This window comes from Mizuhopecten yessoensis, unplaced genomic scaffold (assembly GCF_002113885.1).
Source record: "Mizuhopecten yessoensis strain PY_sf001 unplaced genomic scaffold, ASM211388v2 scaffold3011, whole genome shotgun sequence".
Lineage (NCBI taxonomy): Eukaryota > Metazoa > Mollusca > Bivalvia > Pectinida > Pectinidae > Mizuhopecten > Mizuhopecten yessoensis.
Genome location: NW_018404831.1, coordinates 130523 through 154812, shown reverse-complemented (window position 1 = coordinate 154812; position 24290 = coordinate 130523). Strand labels below are relative to the sequence as shown.

At 36.2% G+C, this 24290-nt stretch overlaps 1 protein-coding gene and 1 long non-coding RNA gene across 3 annotated transcripts; both read right to left on the bottom strand.

Annotated features, from left to right (window-relative positions):
* Positions 1–3032: 3032 nt before the first annotated feature.
* Positions 3033–16416, bottom strand: LOC110446820 (cyclin-dependent kinase 2-like). 2 transcript variants are annotated; one of them, XM_021492132.1, is made up of 8 exons: positions 16294–16416; positions 14847–14924; positions 8448–8568; positions 7710–7880; positions 7078–7179; positions 4833–4902; positions 4253–4386; positions 3033–3773 (listed from the first exon to the last, which is right to left on the bottom strand). In XM_021492132.1, the coding sequence occupies exons 3-8, from the start codon at positions 8490–8492 to the stop codon at positions 3666–3668; spliced, it is 630 nt and encodes a 209-aa protein (XP_021347807.1). In that variant the 5' UTR covers positions 8493–8568; positions 14847–14924; positions 16294–16416; the 3' UTR covers positions 3033–3665. The 2 variants fall into 2 exon arrangements, with proteins under 2 accessions (XP_021347807.1, XP_021347806.1); XM_021492131.1 differs by lacking the exon at positions 16294–16416 and adding an exon at positions 15423–15663.
* Positions 16417–20081: 3665 nt separating this feature from the next.
* On the bottom strand, positions 20082–23745 carry LOC110446817. The gene is made up of 2 exons (XR_002462507.1): positions 20423–23745; positions 20082–20382 (listed from the first exon to the last, which is right to left on the bottom strand). It is a non-coding gene; the product is annotated as an uncharacterized LOC110446817 (long non-coding RNA).
* Positions 23746–24290: the final 545 nt, after the last annotated feature.

Genomic DNA, 24290 nt, shown 5'->3' with positions numbered 1-24290 from the left:
TTAAGTCACCTCTGTCTAAGGATCCTCCAAGCCAAATTAAGTCATAATCCACATAGTCGTTCTGGACAAGTAGTATTTTAAAGTTGACGGATGGACGGACGGCGTAACTTGACAAACTCACCTGTCCTTTGGTTCCAGCTAGTGTCTTTGACATAGAATGAGAGCAAAAAGCCTAATGGCCTGAATCTCCAAACTGGCATTATTCTCACAATTTTTTTAATATAACAACAGTCAAAATATCAGCATCTCTGGCATATGGGTTACTGAGAAGAAGTTGCATGAAAATATCAACACATTTGACCCTTGTGACCGTGAAAGTCGGCCGAGGTCATTCATTTAACCTTTTTAGGTAGCTCTTCATTCTAACGGAGTTGTTTGAAACATTGAAAGTGGGTCAAAGTCATTCATTTGAACTTGGTAACCTTTCTTCCCCGTATGCTACTGACCAAATACTTCACCGTAGGCTTTTTGGTTATGTAGAAGAAGCAGTTTGATTTTTTTTCAATCATTTTAACATCCTTGACCCCAGTGACCCTGAAAGTGGGTCAAGGTGGCCTGTCACTCATTTGAAAAAAACCTTGGTAACCCTTCATCCAAGCATACTGGCTAGACATCATCCCATCAGCCTATTGGTTATTTCAATATATTTTAACCCTGTGACATTGAAAGTGGGTCAAGGTCATTCAATTCAACAAACCTGCATACTTCTGGCCAAATATTATAAACCTGTGCATTTTGATCATTGAGAGGTTCTATGAAGATTTCAACACATTTGATCTTGAATTTCGGCCAAGACTATTCATTTGAACAAACTTGGTAGTTTCTCTAAATGTTTAAGTGAGCACATATAAATGAGACCTTAAATGGGTAAAGATTATTCATTTGAATAAATCTTGTAGTTCTTCATCGCAGCATACTACTGGCTAGAGATCCTTACCCTGGGCCCATGTTTTTTAAAATTTTATATTTGACACGATTTGAACGAACTTGTTAGCCCTTTTCTCCAAGCATGCCACTGGCAAAATAGGATTAGAAGCTGTTTGAATATTTTCACATATTAGACCTTGAAGGTGGGTCAAGATCACTCATTGGAACCAAATTTATAACCCTTCACACTACTGGCAAAGTATCTTTACTCTGAGCATATTGGTTATCATAAATTGTTGCAGGGTTTTTGAAACATTTGAACATTTGACCCAAGTGAACTTGAAAGTGGGTCAAGGTCATTAATTTGAACAAACATGGTTACCCTACATCCAATCATTCTACTGGCAAGACGATAACACCCTGGCCCATTACCTATTAAAATATTTAAAGATATTTAACCTCAGTGACTGTTTAAAGTGGGACAAGGTTATCTATATGAAAAGAAAATGGTTGCCCTTTATCCCTGAAGACAATTAGCCAAAATATCATCATCATTGGCATTTGGTTATTCAGAAGCATATTTGAATATTTCTTAAATCACCAGACACAAGTGACCTTGCAATAGGGTCAAGGTAATTAAATTCAACAAACTTTGTAGACTTTTATCACTGCATGCTTCTGGCCAAATATCATCTTATGCATTTTGGTCAGCAAGAGGTATGAAGATTTTAACACCCTTCAAGCTAGGTGAGCTAGAAACGAGACTCCACAAGTAGGCACTGATTTTTATGTACATGGCCCTGGTAAAAAAAACAGTTTGCTGATTAATATTTGTAAGAATGGGTGTCTAGTGTTTATGAAACTTGTAAACAATATCTTAAGTTTTAGTTTAGACACAATGAATATGCATATTAAACTGCAAACCTAATAAAATCAAGAGGTCCATGGTCCATAACGGTCACCCGAGTCGTAAGTATTTACTTTTGTTGTTGAAACAATATTTTTCAAAATAGACGCCTTGGTGGCCATATTGGATTTCTGATCGACCCGAAAAATAATATTTTGTCAGTACCACGAGTCGATCATTCCTACCAAGTTTCAGTTAAATCGGCCCAGTAGAACTTTATTCTAAGTTTGAAATAGTTTCTAAATGGCAGCCATATCAGATTTCTAATCGACTTGAAAATAACAACACCTGGTCAGGGAAATGTCGGTAACATTCCCATGAAGTATCAATGAAATCCCTTTGACAGTATTTCAGCTAAGTTGAAAATGTTAAATGTTAACGGACGACAGGCAGCAATAGGTCACTTGAGCTAAAGCTCAGGCGATCTAAAAATACTAGAGTACCACAGGGCGGAACAATATACGCCCATCGAATGCCCTATAGAGTTACATACTATCTAGCATTAAAATCAGATTTACTACTTAAGAGTGGCTAGCTAGCATGTTATAAATCTCGCCTTTCATTACAAAGTAAATGTTTGAATTTCTTTAATTTCCTAACAGTTTGAGGAAAACAAGTAATCAAAAGATTAGTCTCCAATCTCGTTAAACACAACTTGATACCATGGTTATAAAGCCCACCAAGTTTCAAAGAAATCAATAGAAAACTGTAGGAGATCTTTGGACAAGATTCAAGTACTAGAAATTAGCAAAGGGCAATAACTTCTGCAAAATAGTCGATTATAATGTATACAAAGTTTCGAAGAGATCAGTCGAAAAATGTAGAAGGAGATTGCTGGACAAACAAAAGTTTACGCTGGACGGACGGAGCCATACCATATTAATACGCCCGTCAAATTTGACAGGCGTATAATAAAAAGGATAAAACTATAATCATTATGGCAATTTATTTAATAAAAAAATGGTTGCATAATAAACAATAATTTACATAATTAATATATGTACATATTACATAACAAATCGTTAGGTAATCATAGAAGTCAATAATCAAAATCATTATGGAGATTTTTCTTTCATCTCCAGTGTTCTCATATAAAATATGTTAAAATAAGTCTGTTTTGCTTGCTAGCATTGATAAAACAATTCCAATTAAAATACAAAGTTCAATTCATTACATACATATTCCAAAAGTGATTTTTAAACATTTGAAAACAATTTCAGATTCATTGACTGGAAAATGACAGATTGTTTTTTAAAAATAACTTTTTTTTTCTGGGTTTGGAACATGAGGTCAAGTTGAACCTAAACAGCGTATGTTTTGGTGCATTTCAATCACTGAGCAGACAAGCATACAGAGGTAGGGACATATAACAATTTTCAATTTTTTATTAAAAACTTAACACCTTAACAACTGCATCCCTCCCCCCTAAACCTGTTAAACCAATTACAAAAATATCAATTAAATTCACATCAAAAGTCAATACATTCCGATATATATATACCCCAGTACTAACAAATATTTCGCAGCAACAGACAATATTTCAAAATTATTTGAATTATCATCAAGGTATTGAATGGTTGTTTTTTTAACCACATATTTGCTTTAACAGGCATCAATATTGCACAAGTAACCATGAAACAGTCGTTCAAGAATTCTTGGAGTAAAAAATTTCGCTAAAAACTTTGGTCGTTGCAAACACATCGGCATAATATTAGTGTTATGTCCATGGATGAGACTTTGACAGCATTTATAAGACAGAAGTCATATTTGTGGATGATTAAGGACTCTTGAACATCATTTCAAGGACCTATTAATTCACTTTCAAGTCAAAACACTTGCATATATCTTTATATTTTTGATTACACTGTAAAATGTTGTAACGGGAAGGCGTCTATTTGAGGACCTGAGGAGGCCTTTGCTTGCAGACTCCATTGAAGTAAGGATGTAGCAAGGCAGATTTGGCAGATATCCTCTGGCTGGGCTCATATTTCAGCATCAGCTACAAATAAAGCAATGTTGTATAGGATCAAAGATTCTCAGATTAGCAATTACTCGATCTTCACCAGTTGTTTGAATGTAGTCTACATACATTCAGCAATATTTCTGTTTCTTCTCTCCAGACTCTAATTTGATAATGTGCATACTTTATTGGATTAGTTTTGAATAATATGGAAGGAATGTTCATTCTTGCTTAAAACGACAGTGACAGGTCTCTAATTTCACACTTGTTGGTGAAATATAACCAGAGTTCTTTGATGCCCAATGCACCTCATCGCTGTGACCATGAATTTCTGAAAACATATTTTTTTAATAAATCATAATTTTGTGCCGAAATTTCAATGAAGTTCAATGATGAAAGCCATGGCAAGGTATAACTTATAAGACACATGCAGTTGACCCAAGTCATCTGAATTGAATGATATCAATACATATCAGGTATGAAATATTTCCTCCAATGTTCTAGTTTTGATCATTTACCTGTAGCAGTTCCAGCCCATCCCCAAGGAGGTTTGGTACAGCACTGGACACACACTGTTGTGGCCACTTGGGGAAAGTGGATTTGTAGTCGGGCATCTGTGAAACACCAGGCCATGTGTTCTCATCTGGTGTACCTGTCACCAAATTTTTTAAATTTAAATTGCATCAATATTCAGTGGTTTTTTTGCTCAGTTTAGTGTTGAATACTTGCTGTTTCCCCTAGCTAAAAAGTACATTTCCCAAAAAATGACCAAAACTGGGGAATATATTCCCAATTTCAGTACAAACAATGCTATATTTATCAAATTCATTAAGGAACAGGCTGTTGTAAAATTCAGATGACAAAAACACTGATATTACATTGAAGAATTTCTGCTTTATCTAGTTTGCAGACCATTTAATTTCAGTATTTTCTATCTATAGAGTATCATAGACACTTCTTGATTTTCATGCAGGCAATTCTTACATCAGTCGCATCAGAAAATGATAAATTGCATCAAATAACTGCTAACATTTTACTTGACTAAACAATGTCAATGATTTAATATTCACACATATTCATACATTTATGTCAACTTACCTAAGGTGCGGAATATTCTGAATAACTGGTCAATCTCAGAATCTCCAGGAAACAGGGGACGTCTGGTTATCTGTTGAAGAAAACAATAATATGTTAAATTCACATGATGTAATGTTAAATAGTGAACTAATCATTGGCACAATATTTTGACAAGAACAAGCCGCAAAGCAGTTAATGTTTTCTGGAGTAATGACAGTTCAAGTTAAATGTATCGGATGCAGAAGGTGAATTGAAATTACGGTTATGGGGTTATTAGTTTTGCCACATGTACAGATATTATAACTAATAACTTTAATAGCAAATCATGGATCAATGGCCCAATTGCGATTATATTATCAAATTGTAACCATGCCAATACCCAGGTTTCTATCAGCAATGCAACAGGAACATGCTTTGCTCCATACCGATAGGTTGTTCTAAATGGAACATTCACATGTTGCCAAGAAAGAAACACAATCATTGCTAACATGTGGCATATTTATGTACATTTTTGACTCAGATGGTCGAACATCATGAGTTGTAACTGTTACTCCGACAGTTACTTAATGCTGTGGATGTGAAAATACATCAGTTTGAGCCAGTTTCTCAAGGTAACCGCTTCAACAATAGCCAATATCAATCAATAATTAGTACTAAATTTTGTATTGAAACAATCAGAAATATGGGTAAGCAGGGTTTGAATTATTGTAAAACAAAATGTGTTCAGAAGTCCCGACGACTTAAGTTTGGTTTGATTTGGTTATAATTCTGTTGGAACGTCCTATCAACAGCTAAGGTCATTATAAAGGACGTGCCTCCATGTGTGTAGTGTATGCAGGAGACAGGGTATGTTGGTGTGCTCGTCTCCTTGTGATAGCATGGATCTGATGCCGCCTTTTTAGTGCTGAAATGCCATGCCGAAGGCACCCAGCACAGCATTCCGCTCGGTCACATTATACTGACAAAGGGTGAACCAGTTGTTGCCATTACCCTGAATACTGAGCGTTAAGCAGGGAATAACAACTACCATTTTTAAGGATTTTGGTATGTCCCAACCCAGGGACAGAACCCATTGCCTTCCTCACCTAGGCGAACGCTCAACATTCTAGCCAAAAGTGAGGTGTTGCCAAGCAAGGCGCCAGCAGATTCATTTTGGTCATTCTTGTGTCCCCAAATAGAGGACACCAAAACAAAACCCCAATTCTACAGGGGGTGCCACATTAGTCGCCTCCTACGATACCTGCAGTTGGTCACAGAAGGTGTTCTCTTCCACCGACTGAAGTAATTGTAGGTTTATCATATAGGCCAGGCAATTTGTTCAACATTTTACAACCTTTGATGCAAGACAAACACAATAACTCGTATTCTTGAACCACAATATTTAGTATATAAGTTATGTCTGGTGTCAAGGTCAGAGATTCTCCGTAATAAGCTGTTCTTATTCTGGATTTTTGAAATCAAGTAGTATAGATATGACTTGTGTTTGGAATCACTTAAAAAATCATGCTCGATCATCACTTCAGATTAAGTGACTGATGATCGATCAAATTGAACTTTAATTCAAAGAATTCAAGGTTATATTCGTTTTCCAAAATCTACTTCGTTTTCTGTCGTTTGAGAATTTTGCTAATAACGCCCAACATTCATACAAAAACAAGATGTTTGTTGACAAAAACTATAGGCATTGAAAAATATGTATTTTGAAATGAAATTGATGATGTTTGCATTGTCTTTTATTTTGCGTATTCAGAAATGCCACGGTGGCTCAGCATTTACCTAAAGACACCCCGTCAAATGTAACATTTTATTTGTAACGATAGCCCACACTTTCACGGCAAAACATTTTAGTCATATCCAGCTTAGGAATATTTGAATCTAAAATCGTTCCACACTTTCGAATGAGTAGCCCCCTGTTGATCATAGTCAAGTCTCTGTAATGACCTGGCTTGTCATATTGTCGAGCACCGAGGCGTGCAGCATTTCTATTGAAATGCAAGTTCCGATTGGTTGTTGGGTGAACCAACTAGCCAATCAGCATTGTTCTCGTGTGGGACGTTCGGTGCAGTTGTTTCGCCAAAGAAAGAACTCGCCGACAGAACAACTCGCTGTCGGCGAGTAACAGTATCCAAGTTTATTTTGTGTTAACACTAAAATTAGTCAAACTATAATCGATCACTGGAAACAATGATCGATCAATTGATTTTCGGGAACAGACGTCGACTAAATTGTTTAATCAAAACAGCACTAGATATGACAAATATCTTACCATTTCAGCAAATATTCCTCCAAGACTCCAGACATCTACAGGTGTGGAGTAAAAGCGACTGCCCAAAAGGATCTCTGGTGCTCTGTACCACAATGTTACTACCTACAACATGAATTACGACTGCCTTTAAGGATTTTTGCATTCTGTTCCAAAATGTCGCTACCTAAAAACACAAAAAATTCTGCATACTCTTGGATTATCAAATGTTATTGCAGTCTTATAAAAAAATCATTAACTCTGGAGACAATTTCATCTGTATGAACACAATTTCAAGAATTCTTGCTCATTTTATCCTTGTCTGGATTTCCAATTTGTTTGATCCGATAGCTACTGTTTATATGAAATTCAACGTCGACAACTTGTATGGGTCCGATGAAAAACGTTTTCAAAGAATAATATCCTATTTGAAAATGTTTTACTCTAAACATTTGGGACAACTTGTGTCAACCTATCAAATAGGATACTGAAATTCCATATAAAGTGATATTTTTGGAGATGTCCTTTAATAGTAAAATTACCTGCATCAAATTAAGTGTCGTATGAAATGAAAAGGCAGTAGCAAAGGTACCTTCTTGAAGTTGCCCCCCTTTTTTATATCTTAAATTCAGAGTAAAAAGCAAGTGAAATGTTACCTCGTGTGTGTATGTTCTGACAGGCACACCAAATGCTCTAGCCAGCCCGAAGTCAGCCAGCTTGATATTGCCTTCAACATCTATGAGAAGATTCTGTGGCTTCAGGTCACGATGTAGCACTCGATGGGAATGACAGTAAGCAACTCCTTTTAGAAGCTGGTGTAGATAACTCTTCAAAAGAAACGAATCAACATGTTAACTAGATATTATTGTATCAATTTCTTCATGGTTTTTATTATTTAAATCAAATTACTCCTCATTTATGTTTTCATAAAACATGCTTCGAGTACACATAATATATTAAATAACATAAGTTTCAAGATAATTCAAGGATTTAATTGTCGAGCCTAAAGGGATCTCTGGTGCTAGTAGTTTTGTAGCACTGCACTTCACACAAATTATATAAAACCTTTTTGTACTCATGATTTTTTTGGGTACATTTGGGGCCAAATAACGGCCCTTTCCCCTCGAGAAATTTTGTTGTATATTCAGAATTTCCACAATGTTGCTAATCGAGCACACAGGCCTTCGTCATTTGAGTGTTTTAATAGCACAGTGTCGATCTCTCCACGACGAGGGCTTGTAAGATCAAATGTGTATCTGTACGATGTAATGAAACTTCTGCAAGGTATAGATTCCTTTTCGGAAATGATCAATGCTGCCTTCCGTCTTGCTAATAAAATGGTTTTCAATTGAATCGAATTGGCAGGGGTTTGGGACTAATAAGACTAGGCATACCTTGATCAGGGAGGAAGCGAGTCCTGATGGTGGGCAGCTATCCATGTACTTTTTGAGATCCTGGTTAAGGTATTCAAACACCAGGTACAGCTTCTTCTCACTGTGGACCACATCTAGGAGCCTGCAAATTACACAACCGAGAATCCAACTTTAAGGAACAAGAGCATTACGAAAGATTATGATTATTTTTTATCCACTACTTGAACCTAAATTTGATATAAACACTTGAATTAAGAACTTAGTATTTTCCTCTTGAATGTGTACCTTGTTCTTTACAAACGTCTATACCCCAACCATGTGCATCAAAATAATATAAGTTTATGTTTCAGGTCACCAGTCAGGAAGCAAATATATACCTATTACCCAGTATGTTCCAGAACCTGTGTAGTGGAATATCACCTTTCAAACCATGTGGTGCCATTGCAATTTAAAATAAACTTGCGTCATGAATGTAAGCAAATTGTGAATAAAAGCTCTATGGCGTGTCCAGAAGATGAGTCCCAAACAGCCAATTTTCATCCCCCCCNTTTTTTTTAATTGATGGTAGCCTCACACAAAAAGTGTTTGATGGTTTTTCGGCCTCTCCACACTGAACCAAGCAGGCTGTGATACAAATATAAATCAATGCATCACAGCCACTTGATCAGTACTGCAGACCCACTCTTTGTCACAGCATCTGCTAGAATGTAATCTAAAAGGATAGCAAATACAGTAAATTTCACATATTACATATGTTTTGTTTTGTTTCGTCATTTTCTGCGTATAACTACATTTTCTTGGAATTATTTCCTCATTTTATTATCTTTTGAACGTGATGCTGTCAATGTGACCTGCACTTTATATTGCTTCATTCAAACAATCATCGAGAACAATTAGAACAAATATTTGCAACTTCCTGTCCAGAACTTCAGGTACAAGCTCTATTCAACCGAGTTCATTTACAAATATAGGGGATGCCTATGGAGATTTAACATTAGCGTTGGGCCCTGCTTGGATTTTCAAGACAAGATAAATCCAAAATGTTATGGGTAAAGGAAGCTTGAATCAGGAACCGTTAAGTTTCAGGATTCATTTTAGGATAAATGGGACCTCATTGACTTACACCTGTGTGGGTGTTAAAGGTGCGGTAATACAATTCCTCCTAGAGCATTTAAATGACGCAATTACTGTAAAATCATATCATTATTGTGTGCAACATATTCCAACCCGTTATTTTGATACCGAATATAAATATACCTTTCTACCATAACTATTTTTTAAAGTATGAATGAAAACATACTATTTGGATGCACAATTTGAGGGGGCAGTTACCATATCTGTTAATTTTCCTGGAAATTGACTCTATAGTTTTGAAGGAGTTGTCAGGACAAGTATTTTTCAACAAAGGCCCATAACTTTGTAAAAAAAAGGATCAGATTATCTATATCTGGAAACTTTCGCTGAAATTGGTCCATTTGGCAGAATAAATATTCAGGAGTTATAAATGCTGCACATAACTTTAAAACATGCGTAATATAATAAAGTGTTTTGGTATGAAACAAAAACAGAAAATGTATCGGTATTAACCATAATAAACATTGATAATCAAAGCTTCAAGATTATGTGAAATTTGGCATTGATCATGTTTGGCATGCTAATAAAGTACTTTACCCGTTTTTATATTACATAAAAATGATTCAGTAGACAGAATACATATATGGACAATTTTTAAAGAAGTTTAAAATATAGACCACCACTGTAACTATATATAGGCAAGTTGACAATGTTGATTATATTTTAAATTTTTGTGAAAATTTTGCAGGTTTTTCTAATTAAAAATATCACTACGCATACTTAATGTATACCAATATGACATATTTAGTATCAAAATAACAGTAATTTTATACACTGTACACTAGCATGATTCATATTCAAAATAATATTTGCATGCAACATTTATTTGTCATTTTCTTAGGGTACCCTCGTCAATCAACCTGGTATTTCACAAGGAGGTCCACTACGGTTATCAGTAGCAATTATTGATCATTTTTATGAATCTTCATATGGCAAAAGAATAAAAGAAATCAAAGTGGGGGCCAAATGTTGACCCCATCTTTACAAAACACCAAGAAAATATGCCATATTTCTAAACAGGAATACTGCGTGGAGGAACAATATACGCCTGTCAAATGCCATGTAACGCTATATACCTATAGGATAAAATCTCTGGACAAAAAAATATCAAATACACAAATGAAGGGCAATAATTTTTGTAAAAATTGTTGAATCATTTTTTTTAAGGGAGACAACTTTATATCATGATTATAATGTATACCAAGTTTCAAACAGATCCGTTGCAAAATGTAGAAGGAGATTACCACAAACAAAAGTTTGCACCGGATGGCCGGACAGACGATGCCATACCATAATACTTTTGACAGGCGTATAAAAATAAGGACAAATAACTGATGGTTTTAAAACTGCATCACCATGACAATATGTCCAGCAAATGATATCTAAAAAATTATCTCTTCTGGCTGCCAAAGCCATCATTGGAACTTGACGAACGTACGATTAAAATTATTTTACAGATGCAATTTTGGCGTCATATTCTTTTTCTTTCATCATGTTTTTCTTAACATAAGGCTTTTCTTTGACACAAATGATGCTGAATACTTCTAAATGGTACTGACCAACTTCAACATTTTGAAGATAAAATGTCAGGCAGGGAGTGAAACATGTTTTTAAAAGCTACGAGATGGTCTAATTTGCGTTTAAAAAACGACGGTAGAGGGCCGATTTGAATGATTCTGTTGTGGGTCTCGAAATAATGTCAGGTGGGAGTTTATTCAACTTGGGTATAGTTCGAGGGAAGAATGATGCCTTTCTGGTCTGGGTTTTTGAGTGGGGAATTTGATACGAAAACTGGTGGTTTGTTGGTGATTTTCTAACTGTAGGGATTAATCTGTCTGATTTTACAATAGTGACTTTCTGGTTTTCAGTGTTATGAAGCATGGTCAGACGAGCATCTCTACATCTATCTGCTAGAGGGCGCAGATTTAGATGTCCAACATTTCTGACACACTGGAGGTACGAAGGTTGTACCTGTGCTTATTGAGCACATAGCGCGCTGCCCTTCGCTGGACCATTTCCAACGTGTCAATATTTATCTGGGTGCAAGGGTCAGATACTGTACAGGAATACTCAAGTGATGGTCAAACTAATGATTTGTATGCCTGTACTTTGGCTGATGTTGAGCCAATTTTAAGATTTTGTCTTAAAAAGCCTATTTATATGAATATACGGCATCAATCTACACTTATAATAAAAGAGTTGTTAGTCGACAAATGTACGAAATTGGATGCAACTTCCTGAACACGTCCTTTCCTGCCCAATCACATGGTTTTTCTCAGAGTTTTTCAATATATTTACACACAATACCGCCTGTGCCCTAACATTGACTGAAGAGTGATCAATAGAAGTTGAAAAAGCACGTTTCATATCGTTGCAAAATAAAGTTTATATCAAAATCTAACCAGACCGATAAAGATGTTCGATGACAAGTATGATATGTTCACGGTCACCTTCATCAGACAAATGACCAGTAAAGCGTATGCACACAAAGGTGTAAAATGTACAAGGGTTGTCCCGAAAATTGATGTTGATTAGGCTACAATAGTCATGTTTCGAAACGACTTGATTCAGCTACACTTTGTTAATACTTGGTCATAGATATGCAAGTCTTTCAGCCGCCTCGTCTCGATTTTAGAACTGGCCCACTGCAGTGTATCCAGATGGCTTCCTTTATCTGCTGTTTGAACAGATTGCTCTCTCTGTCCAAAACTTTTTGAGTTATCTCCTTAGGGTGAACTAGGATATTGCAAAGCGTCTTGTGGGGCTTCATGGCTGTTTCTATGCCATGACCGCGATATACTCTTTATATACGAGATGACCACTTGACCTTTTTTTGTTCTTCCCTATACTGTGACACTGTTTTTGTACCTGTTCTAGGGCCTATTCTGGATATGCACATGTTCTCATTGCCCTAGCGATGTGATTCTGCTCTTGTGTTTTGTCCTGTGACTTTTTTATCAGATCTGTTGAGCAATGTGCACACAACGCCTAACTTCTGGTGCAAAGGATGGGGAGATTTAAGTTTTTTTCTATAGACCAATACCTTCACGCTTCCATCTTCTTTCTTTACCAGTGTCTAGGAAGAGCATTGTGCCGTTGGTTTCTTCCTCGTGTGCAAGTTTGATGTTGTTAGTGGCATCTATGGTGTTGATATGCTGGTCAAATCCTTCTGTAACCCCTTCTTGATTATCATAAGTATGTCGTCAAAATATTGTTTCCATAAGCTAGGCTTGCATTATATGGGGGCAATGGCTATTGCTTCTTGCTCCACATGTTCCATGAACAAATTGGCTCCAATGGGAGACACTGGACTACCTATAGCAATGCTAAGCATTTTTGATAGATATTGTGGACAACTAGTACACATTTTACACCTTTGTGCGCACACGCTTCACTGGTCATTTGTCTGATTAAGGTGACAAGTGTACATATCGTACTAGTCATCATAACGTCACATATAAAATTCTATTGGTAGTGCAAAAACTACTCTTCATAATCCTGATAAAGATAGTTTACGTACATGTATATCTGTTTCGGTAGGCAAGACACCAAGAAAGTGAATTTCCATGTTACGTCCCAAGGAGGTAGCCTCCAGGGCGGGGCGATGTTTTGAAGATGCTCTAGAAGTTTGATGAGAATCCCTTCATTAACAAAATAAAAGGAGAAAGATTTTCAATTAACTTCCATTTTCCTTAGCCGTTTAGGACTAGTAGCGTTTAAAAGGGAAAAGTTGACGGACGACCAGGTGAGCTATAACTACACTAATGGGAAGAAAATTAAAAGAACATTGGGATAATAGTCAAATCACATCACAACGTCTCATTCCTTCATCCAGGACAACTGAACAAGATCATTTTTCAGTGCTGCGAGAAAACACCCAGCACTGTCCAAGCAGGCTGTGATATATGTACACTGAACTACATCTCAACCACTTGGTCAGGGCTGGAAAATTAGCTCTTTTTTCCTTCTCTTTCACCAACCTGGCGAACCTGCAAATAACTTAAATAGAGGACAATTTATTACAAAGTATTAATTATTTAATAAAAAGAGTTCCTTTCGAAATGAAGAGGCACCTCCAGCTACACATTCAATATCTCACACTAAGCACTGTCCAAGCAGACTGTGATATAGACAAGTAACATTACATCTCAGTCACTTGAACAGGGCCAAGTCTAAAATGTTCCGAAAAATCCATACATATTTACCTTACTATCTGAACAAAAAGCATCATATAGAGCACAACATATTTTCCAAAATAGCCAACCAGTTTAATTGTTTTTGATATATGAATGTGAAGTTTTTTCTTAGGTAAAATAGTTAAGAAACACTGGGTCAGACTTCAGTTGGTTTAAAAGTCTTGACACTGACCAAGCTGCTGTGATATATAACAAAATATCTACATCACAAAGCAACTTGACCGGAGCCATAACTTTTTCTTTGACACATGTCAAGAGTTACAAAAAGTTGATTTGGAGTCGATTATTTAACTTAAGTTATGCCCTATATTTTTACAGGTGTTATTTCAATATTGGAAACATAATACAGTATAAGATCTTTTTTTTTTGTAAGACTAAGAGTAGCTTTGGGTCAAATTTCCAAAAGTTACAAAGCACAAACACCTGTTGAAAGAAGGTAGAAGATTAACTAGATATATATAGTACAGTGAAATCCAATAATTATATATCTATCAAGAAAGCACCATCCTGTTTCAGTTATGCATCAATGTCATACTAGCCAAGTTTCCCAATTATAGATATAGTTCATTTTACACTGTTATCTTGTCAAATAAGGAATTTTTTTAGGGATACAGATCTTCAGATTTTTTCACACAATTTCTTTCAAGACAAAATTTGCCAAGTGCAGGATATCTGATGTCTTTGTTTAAGACGATTCAATGCATATATACGTTTAATAACTCTTAATTACTATTTAGGCCTTTTAAAAGCTGCCTATTCCTGAAAATAAATTACAGGGTTCCCACCGAGTTTTAGATTTGTGGGTATATGCGATACATTTTCAAGATTCTGTACCCAGGAATAATCCTGCCGGGGCCATGGGGCCATGGACCCCTCAAAACTGAAACTGACCCAAAAAGCCAATTCTTGAAAACCAACTGTTTTGGGGGCGAAAACCCCTCATTATGGTTGTTTCTTGGAACACTATACTAGTGACTAATTGCTCTACTCATGTTGCTTTCACACACCAACTTAGTGCACATTAAATATTGTGTAGCTATGGGACCCCTTAGAGAAAACTGGTTTAAAAAAAAAGTTATTTTGTTTATACCTCACGACACTTTGGTGATCCAACTCTTTCAATAAGGAAATTTCTCGAATTGCTGTGCTTGGTACTCCCTCAGATTCACTGCAGAACAAACAATGAATAATGTTATTATCAATGAAGTGCGTCATGTATGACTAACACGATATTTAAATAATTAGATCCCGACAACAAATTAAATCAAAAGAATGTCGGACACGCGTCCGGACCTAAACTATTAAATCTAGAATGTGTAATATTTTTAAGACTGATCTATCGTTTATGAACATGGAGGATAAAAGAGATTGTTTATCTGGTTATTTACATGCGTCCTCATTTTCTAAACTAGATAGATTTATTTCAATGAAAAACATACACAACCTGTTAACACCTAACTACAATGAAATCCAAAATGACCGTTCTTAGTCCTACAGCGTGGACAAAGCATGTAACACGAGAAGTGCAACCGCATGCAAGATATCTCAAAATGGATGCATGGAAAATAATTCATTAGGCTTAAATCAATCTTTTTTCAACACAAATGGTTTGAAACACTCGGCAATATTATCTAGAAAAGAACGTGGCGTCACCCGACCAACTTACGCATCCAGCCTAATCTTCTTTAGGGCTACCAGGCGACCTGTTGTCTTATCACGAGCTTTGTAGACAACACCATATGTTCCTTCGCCAATTTTCTCGATTTTCTGGAAGTTTTCCATGATAAATTGACTATTTTTCCTCCATCTGACTTCTTTTCCCGTTATTCCGACCCCTCACTGCTACCGTACCTTTGTGTTGTTGTCTATCCGCCAATATAGAGTTTCCCGCGTATTTTGCGATGTTAAGATATTTCATTCATTTGATTGGTTAATAATCTCCCACCCACGCCTGCTATTTTTAGGAAAAGGCGGGGACTGTTGAGTTCCATGATTTTTTCATCGATAAGGGATTTTACGGACATGTGCTTATCTCAGCGATTTTTCATGCTTTGATATACACGTAGATAACTAAATGTGATTGAACACCGTGAATGATATTTGCTGTTGTTCAAAATGATTTGTAATTGGGGGGTTTTTCGGACAATATTTATTTTCATATCGTTATAGGCCTGCATAGAGTCCTTATGCAGAGACGTAGAATCTATATGTTGGCGTCATATTGGTTGACGCGAATGGTTCAGTTATCATAGATATCTCCAAATCGGAATACTAACAAACAACATATTAAATCAATAAAAGTATTTGGAAAAAAAACCATGATAATTCCCATTAATAGGTACATGTATTTTTAGAAAATGAAGTTAGGCGTAAAATAAGGACCGCTAAATGACTTTCGATCTTGCAGGTATATCTGTTCCGAGACGTAAATGCATATAGTAAGCTTTAAAATAGAGAAAAAAATCTACCATTCGACAGAGACGTACTATATATATTGTTATTTACGTTTCTGCATTCACTGACTTTGTAATACTTACCGGTCTATCTTCTCTCTGACGTCACTTTTATCAGAATCAATAAATCGTATATCCACGGACTTAGATAATCTAATTGCGAGGTATATACTATAATATCCCGGTACCTGTGATGCATGTAATCGTGACGATCACGGAATTAGATTAGACAGTTATCTAAGTCCGTGTTAAGATATATTGATTCTCGTACATGTTATATAAATGGCCACAGGGCTCAGCACATATAGTTGATTATTATGCAAACAACCATGACACGACAGACAGGCTTATTTCTGAGTTGTTGTGAGAATAGACGCCTGTACTGTAACCATTCAGTAATTGACGAACATTCTAACACCTACCTGTGCGCTTGTGATAACTTCGCGGGTTCGATTGCGTCATTTCCTTATGACAGTTACGCGCTGAGCTGTGATGTGTGCCTTGTTAATCGTTAATTAGTTTTAATTATTATAACTTTCATTTGTTTTGTTTGTTGGAATCCCGAACTAAAACAATACCTTATGGCTATAGCTATTTGCAGTGTTCGGTCAAATTCGTGTAACCGTACGTTTCAACCTCGTTTTATTTTCAAGCAATGGATTCATAATTTTGCGATAGTGCCTCTTATTTTATTATAAATTTGTTTATTCACGGAATTAGATTGCTATCTTAGTCCGTGTTCTTATTCACTAGTTTAAACTACCAGAGACGTATGTACGATCACATGCTATATATAGGTATCTGTAAATATCAACATTTGTATATAAGCCTCTTCTCATGTTACGATAAATCATCATTGTATCTCTGCTATGTGTAACTTGTAGGACATGTTTTGGCTATCGTATGGTTCACCTTTAAACTATTGTTGTCAAATTAACTTATGCATTGCCTTCGGCCATCAAATACCTATATATATGTATTTTATTACTTCTATTACATAACGAGATTAGCTGAATTGCCCTAACTAGGAGGGTACTGTCTCCAGTCTCAGACAAAGCCAACTTCCGGTCCAAGTTTGTCAGTTGTCACTCTAGGCAATTTTACATCTAGTTTGTACATATGTCATTGCTTGGATGTTTCCGACCAGGGCTTCAGAAAACCCTCGAAGCCTTTCAATTTTGTATTTGCCTTGACTTATTTTAAAGCCTTTATCTAATCATAACTAGAAGTAAATGCGTTCATAGGATTGTAACGCACTTGAATCAGTATCTTTTTTAAGCTTCTCCTTCCGCCTCGAATAAAGCGAGACCAGCGTAAAAAACAACATGTAAGTGACGTTACAAAACTAGTCCAGAAATATCGTTTGAACCATATAATTAGATTGGTATTCGAACTGAAGATTTAGGAATTCTGAAATTTATATCCATTTCTTATATATTTGAATTGTAAATATTCTGGCTAAATCGGTTACATCCATATCGAACATGAAACCATACCTTCACGTATAGACTAGGTCTTTGACGGAAACTGATTGACGTTCATACTGACACGATAAAAAATATTGTTAAATTAAAAAAAATCCAAAAGTATGCACACATTCTCCTTCTGACTCATCCTACCATAGATCATAGAGTGAGTCCCAGGGGCGTAGTGAGTCCCAGGGGCGTAGTAGCGTCCATAGAAAAAAGGCGCCCGGGCTTACACCGTGTACACCATTATATGATAAAACAGTGATATCTTAACATTAACAAAATATGGCATAATGCCATCAAGATAATAACACATTTGCATTTACTTATTAACTAACTTCTACTTATTATGAAAGCAGCTAATTCTTCAAACGTCGAAATAGTCAAAATACTTTCATAATTTGTCTCTCTTGAACTCTCGGCCAAATAGCTTCCTCCGGATAGAATTTCAAGTCTATCTTTTTCCCGAAATAAACACCTCCACAATTTTTCATATTCTAATGGAGAGTTGGGTTGTACAAATTCTACGTGATATAAGAAAACAAAACACCTGAAATAAAGTAGCACGAGATTTTGAAAACCGCGTATGCGGTATATATATATATTATACATGGTATGTGTTCCATTAAGATGCTTTACGTATCTCAGCTATATATATATTATACATAGTATGTGTTCCATTAAGATGCTTTACGTATCTCAGCTATATATATCATACAAGGTATGTGTTCCATTAAGATGTTCCATTAAGATGCTTTACGTATCTCAGCTATATATATCATACATGGTATGTGTTCCATTAAGATGCTTTACGTATCTCAGCTATATATATTATACATGGTATGTGTTCCATTAAGATGCACGTATGGTTTGCTTTACGTATCTCAGCGCGCACTTTTTAATTGAATCGCTTTAGAAAGAGTTACGTGCGTTTGTATAACTGGACTAGAACTGCAATATAGAAATATGTTTTCGCACGGACTTAGATAACGTACTTGAATCAGATCTAATCTAATTCCGTGGTTTTCGTGATAAAGAAGTGAAAATCAGGATATTTACGTTTACAGTATTTACCGATATTAAGCAACGAATATTCAATCCATCACGCACACAAGTACCCTTATTTCGAAAAATGTGTGTATGAACATCTATCAGCCGGGTATCTTGGTAAAGTACATGTAACAGAAAAAGAAAAATGCAACGGGCCAGATCGCAGGGATTCTACCAATTGAGCTACCTTGTCGCGGCGATCGACCTAGTCCAGGTCTACTAAATCAACGTTATGAAAGAGTTTGTTTGATGTGCACCGACCGACCCACTAAAATGGAATCTATTGATATTTTTTTTTTTATAATTTTGATGAAATAAAATGGACTGAACAATCGCTGAAAGTAAACTTTTTTACAAAGAAATATGTTGTTTTTTCCTGAAAAATACCTATCTATACTTACCAACTAAACAAAATGTGACTCAGATTGAGAAAACTTAAAACAAACATTTTTTAAAGATGGCCCAATTGGTATTCATATAGAAATCCTGACGTTACTTTCGACTATCATACTGCAGGGTCAATTTGTGGGATAACCAGAAAGCGGAATTCTGCCTGGTTGAAACAAAACGACTGGGTGAGACAAAACGTGTATGGTGTACTACAATTAAGTTCACTGGGCACTTTGAATATATCTTTAGATAACTGTCCCTAATAACATGCTTCAAAAATTCCTATAATCTTTGCCCCCCTGAACCCCTAACCAAAATCGGTGGCCCCCAGACCCATCGCCTGACCATGGGCTTACACATATCTTTTGGCATAGCTACGCCTCTGTAGACATACCTTTATGGCAGGGAGAGAACCTACCGGTATTCGTCTACTTTAAATATGACTTTTATCAGACAATGCTATTTCGTGTAGAGTACATTATCTACTATTAAGTCTATTAAATAACCTTCAAGTTTTCCAAAATAGCAGTTGTGCGATTTCTTTGATAGAACATGAAAAGGAAGTGGATTTTGTTTGTGTAATCTGGGTTCTATCAGAGATGTGTAATATATACCACAGGGACCTGAGAATTTGTTACAGCTATACTTGTACCTAAACTAAGGTGTTCCAAGTAATTTTACATGTTTTAGGGGTTTAGATCGACTTTCGGTAAAAATGACACTCCCAATGATCATAAATCAGAATTTGTTACAGCCATCATGGACTTAGAAGCTATCACGGACTTAGATGCCAGAAGGTAGACATTAGAGTTTTGTATTTTGAAGGCCAAAAACTATCTTCATGAACCTTTGGTGGTATTTTGTATCCAACTATTTGTTTTAATTCATCTGGGTCAAATGTGACTTGTTATTATCAATGAATGAAGAACATTAAAGGAAATAAAAACAACACGACAAAGTATATGATGTTCTACGACATTACGAGCACCATTTTATTGGATCACTTTAGAAACAAATAACAACTATACTTTTACACTTACAATAAAGCACAAGAATACGAATCCATAACATTGAATTAGGACTCAAATACTGACCTGTTTTTAACGAACTCCTGGGTATTTCACCCAACTCCTGGGTATTTCATCTAACTCCCGGGTATTTCACCTAACGCCTGGGTATTTCACCGAACTCCTAGATATTTCACCTAACTCCTGGGTATTTCACCTTACTCCTGGGTATTTAATTCAATTACCGGGTATTTCACCTTACTACCAGGTATTTAATTTACCTACCAGGTATTCCACCTTACTACCAGGTATTTAATTAACTACCGGGTATTTCACCTCACTACCAGGTATTTAATTTAACTACCGGGTATTTCACCTTACTACCAGGTATTTCATTTAACTACCTGGTATTTCACCTTACTACCAGGTATTTAATTTAACTACCGGGTATTTCACCTTACTACCAGGTATTTAATTTAACTACCGGGTATTTCACCTTACTACCAGGTATTTAATTTAACTACCAGGTATTTCACCTTAATACCAGGTATTTAATTTAACTACTGGGTATTTCACCTCACTACCAGGTATTTAATTTAACTACCGTGATTCACATTACTCCCAAGTATTACACATAACTCCCAGGTATTTCACATAACTTTCTGAGTATTTCACATAACTTTCCAGAATTTCATCTAACTCCAAACTCACGGGTATTTCACCAAGCTCCCAGGTATTTTACCAAACTCCCAGGTATTTTACCTAACTCCCCAATATTTCACCGAACTCCCAGGTATTTAACCTAACTCCGGGGTATTGAACCTTACCTAGCTCCCGGGTATTTCATCTATCTCCAGGGTATTTAGACACATGTTATAGTGAGGTTTTAACCTAACTCGCCCCCAAGTATTTCATCACAGATGTTATAGTGAGGTTTTCCCCTAACTCGCCCCGAGGTATTTCAGCACAGATGTAATAGTGAGGTTTTCCCCTAACTCGCCCCCAGGTATTTCAGCACAGATGTTATAGTGAGGTTTTCCCCTAACTCGCCCCGAGGTATTTCAGCACAGATGTAATAGTGAGGTTTTAAACTAACTCGCCCCCAGGTATTTCAGCACAGATATTAGAGTGAGGATTTTAGGGACAATCTTTTGTTCAAATGAAGTTAAATATCTATCATATTGTCAAAACAATTTCATATGTAATTGATTTTTGCATGTCAAAATTTCTGATAACATTTAAAGAATAATGTGCTACACCATATCATTAACATACCTGGAGGCTAATCATTAAGAAAGCAGTACAAGTACTTCAGACATACAATAACTTTGTGTCTTTCTTGATCCTTTAAAACAAATACTAAAGATGCATGCCAATGCTCAAAATGATCGACGAAACTCTAGTTCACTGAAGTCAAGTTATATTGTAATGCAATTTTGTATATCGTACTTAAAAGTGAAATGCCACTGTGCTGTCAATATACATGAAAGTTCAATTCTACAATGTCATGTTATATCACTATCGGATACTTACTAAAGTCTTACCAATAAATGTGTAATTACTTCGTTTAACTTCAGGAATGTTATAAGCTTTTCATATAAATCAACTCTTTGAAAAATGAATGATCGGAGATTGAAAGAGTCCAGATTGTACTGGATTTTGTATTAAAACAGATCCGAGTTTCTCTTTAGTTTAATCTGTACTGAGACAGCTATAATTTTGTTTTCGGTGAAAAAGGTTATATGAAAGGAGTTTCTATTATGAATTGAAGTTTTCATAAAATAATTCTTTGGAGAAGAAAAAAGATCTTCAGTAATCTTTGATAATTTATTCCTTTTGTATTGTATTGTTTTGTTAAATCATATCATAGATTTTTTGTACATGACTGAGTAAATCCTAATGTATGATTTTACCAAATAATCATCTGATAATTCCTATTTTCTGAAAACAACTGTTGAGGTGGTAAAAGTGAAATTTAGACCACAACCAGGTGACATCGCAGTTTCAATGATATAATATTTTCACTAAAAATCAATACAGCATTGGTATTATTTTAAAATCCCAACCCTTGCAAAAAAGTTGTACTTTGAAAAAGATATAAACCTTGTGAGCTGTTGTGAGCTCAAGCAGAAACAGATGCCCACATTACCTTACACATGTGTCGAAAAACCTAGATCACATGGAGGTTAGTCTTTATAACTACAGTGAATCCTTCACATTAAAATTTAAGACTTTTATACATGAACAACAAACAACACTTTGCATGCACATAGAGTTTTCTGCTCTTCCATAACAATAATGCAAGCTACACCAACCTCCAAACTATGTAAACAATTACAACTCTAAAATATGGCAATTTTAAAAATGGAATACAAGCAGAAATTTTGCAAGTTTTAAATTAACATCTTTTCAAAGTCTTTATTATAACAATTAAGACCATAACATCCCATTTCCTTTCCGTTCAAAAATCACAGAAAACATTATTGACAACAAAACCGTAGACAAAAATAATGCAATGCAAACAAAGCATTTCCTCTCAGTCCCAAATAGTCAATACATGAAGTATCAATGGAAAATATCAGAAGATACTGTACAATGCAATAACAAGATCTACATTTGACTTTTGATCATCCAAAATATGTTATTGAAAAGAAAAACATGTTCCCTTAACTTCTGACTGAATAGTGGGCCAATCTGTCCCCCTAAAACTCTGACTAAATAGTGGGCCAATCTGTCCCCCTAAAACTCTGACTAAATAGTGGGCCAATCTGTCCCCCTAAAACTCTGACTTAATAGTGGGCCAATTTGTCCCCCTAAAACTCTGACTGAATAGTGGGCCAATTTGTCCCCTAAAACTCTTGACTGAATAGTGGGCCAATCTGTTCTTAACACTGACTGGATAGTGGGCCAATCTGTCCAAAACACTGACTGGATAGTCAGCCAATCTGTTCTTAACACTGACTGGATAGTGGGCCAATCTGTCCCCCTAGAAATCTCTGAATAGTGGACCAATCTGTCCCCCTAGAACTGTGACTGATTAATGGGTCAATCTGTTCCCCTAAAACACTGACTGGATAGTGGGCCAATCTGTCCCCCTAAAACTCTTACTGAATAGTAGGCCAATCTGTCCCCCTAGAACTCTGGCTTAATAGTGGGCCAATCTGTCCCCTAAAACTCCGGACTGAATAGTGGGCCAATCTGTCCCCCTAAAACTCTTGACTGAATAGTGGACCAATCCGTCCCCCTAAAACTCTCTGAATAGTGGACCAATCTGTCCCCCCTAAAACTCTTGACTGAGTAGTGGACCAATCTGTCCCCCTAAAACTCTTGACTGAATAGTGGTCCAATCTGTCCCCCTAGAACTCTTGACTGAATAGTGGGCCAATATGTCCCCCTAAAACTCTTGACTGAATAGTGGGCCAATCTGTCCCCCTAAAACTCTTGACTGAATAGTGGGCCAATCTGTCCCCCTAGAACTCTTGACTGAATAGTGGGCCAATATGTCCCCCTAAAACTCTTGACTGAATAGTGGGCCAATCTGTTCTTAACACTGACTGGATAGTGGGCCAATCTGTCCCCCTAGAAATCTCTGAATAGTGGACCAATCTGTCCCCCTAGAAATGTGAATGATTAATGGGGCAATCTGTTCCCCTAAAACCCTGATTGGGTAGTGGGCCAATCTGTCCCCCTAAAACTGTGACTGATTAGTGGGGCAATCTGTTCCCCTAAAACACTGACTGGATAGTGGGCCAATCTGTCCCCCTAAAACTGTGACTGATTAGTGGGGCAATCTGTTCCTCTAAATCACTGACTGGATAGTGGGCCAATGATATGAATTGTGACTAGATCAACAAAGCTCAACTGTTGATGACAATGCAGATAATTTTGCTGTTGTTTAGACTGTTTTATAACTATCACCAAAAGTGAGAGATGTTAAGTTTGATAAATATCAGGGTTGCTAGATAACAAGGACACTCTACTTTTATCTTTTTGTAAGAAAACTACAGTTAATAAAACAAAGGTAATAAACTTGACAAAGTCACACTAGGACGGAAATGTTTAAGCTTAAAATGCATAATGATAACAATTAAAATTGAAGTTTATCATGTCATGAACACTAAGGGTATCTTGCCTGTTACACCAGTTGGGTAATAACATAAATGTT

Bases quoted from the DNA above. Each gene is read 5' to 3' on its own strand.
- LOC110446820 (XM_021492131.1), bottom strand. From the start codon at position 15,538: ATGGAAAACTTCCAGAAAATCGAGAAAATTGGCGAAGGAACATATGGT. The intron at 7,180-7,709 runs GTAACATTTCAC...TTCATGTTGTAG, and splicing joins TCAGAACATACACACACGAG to GTAGTAACATTGTGGTACAG. The intron at 3,774-4,252 runs GTAAATGATCAA...CTTTATTTGTAG, and splicing joins ATGGGCTGGAACTGCTACAG to CTGATGCTGAAATATGAGCC.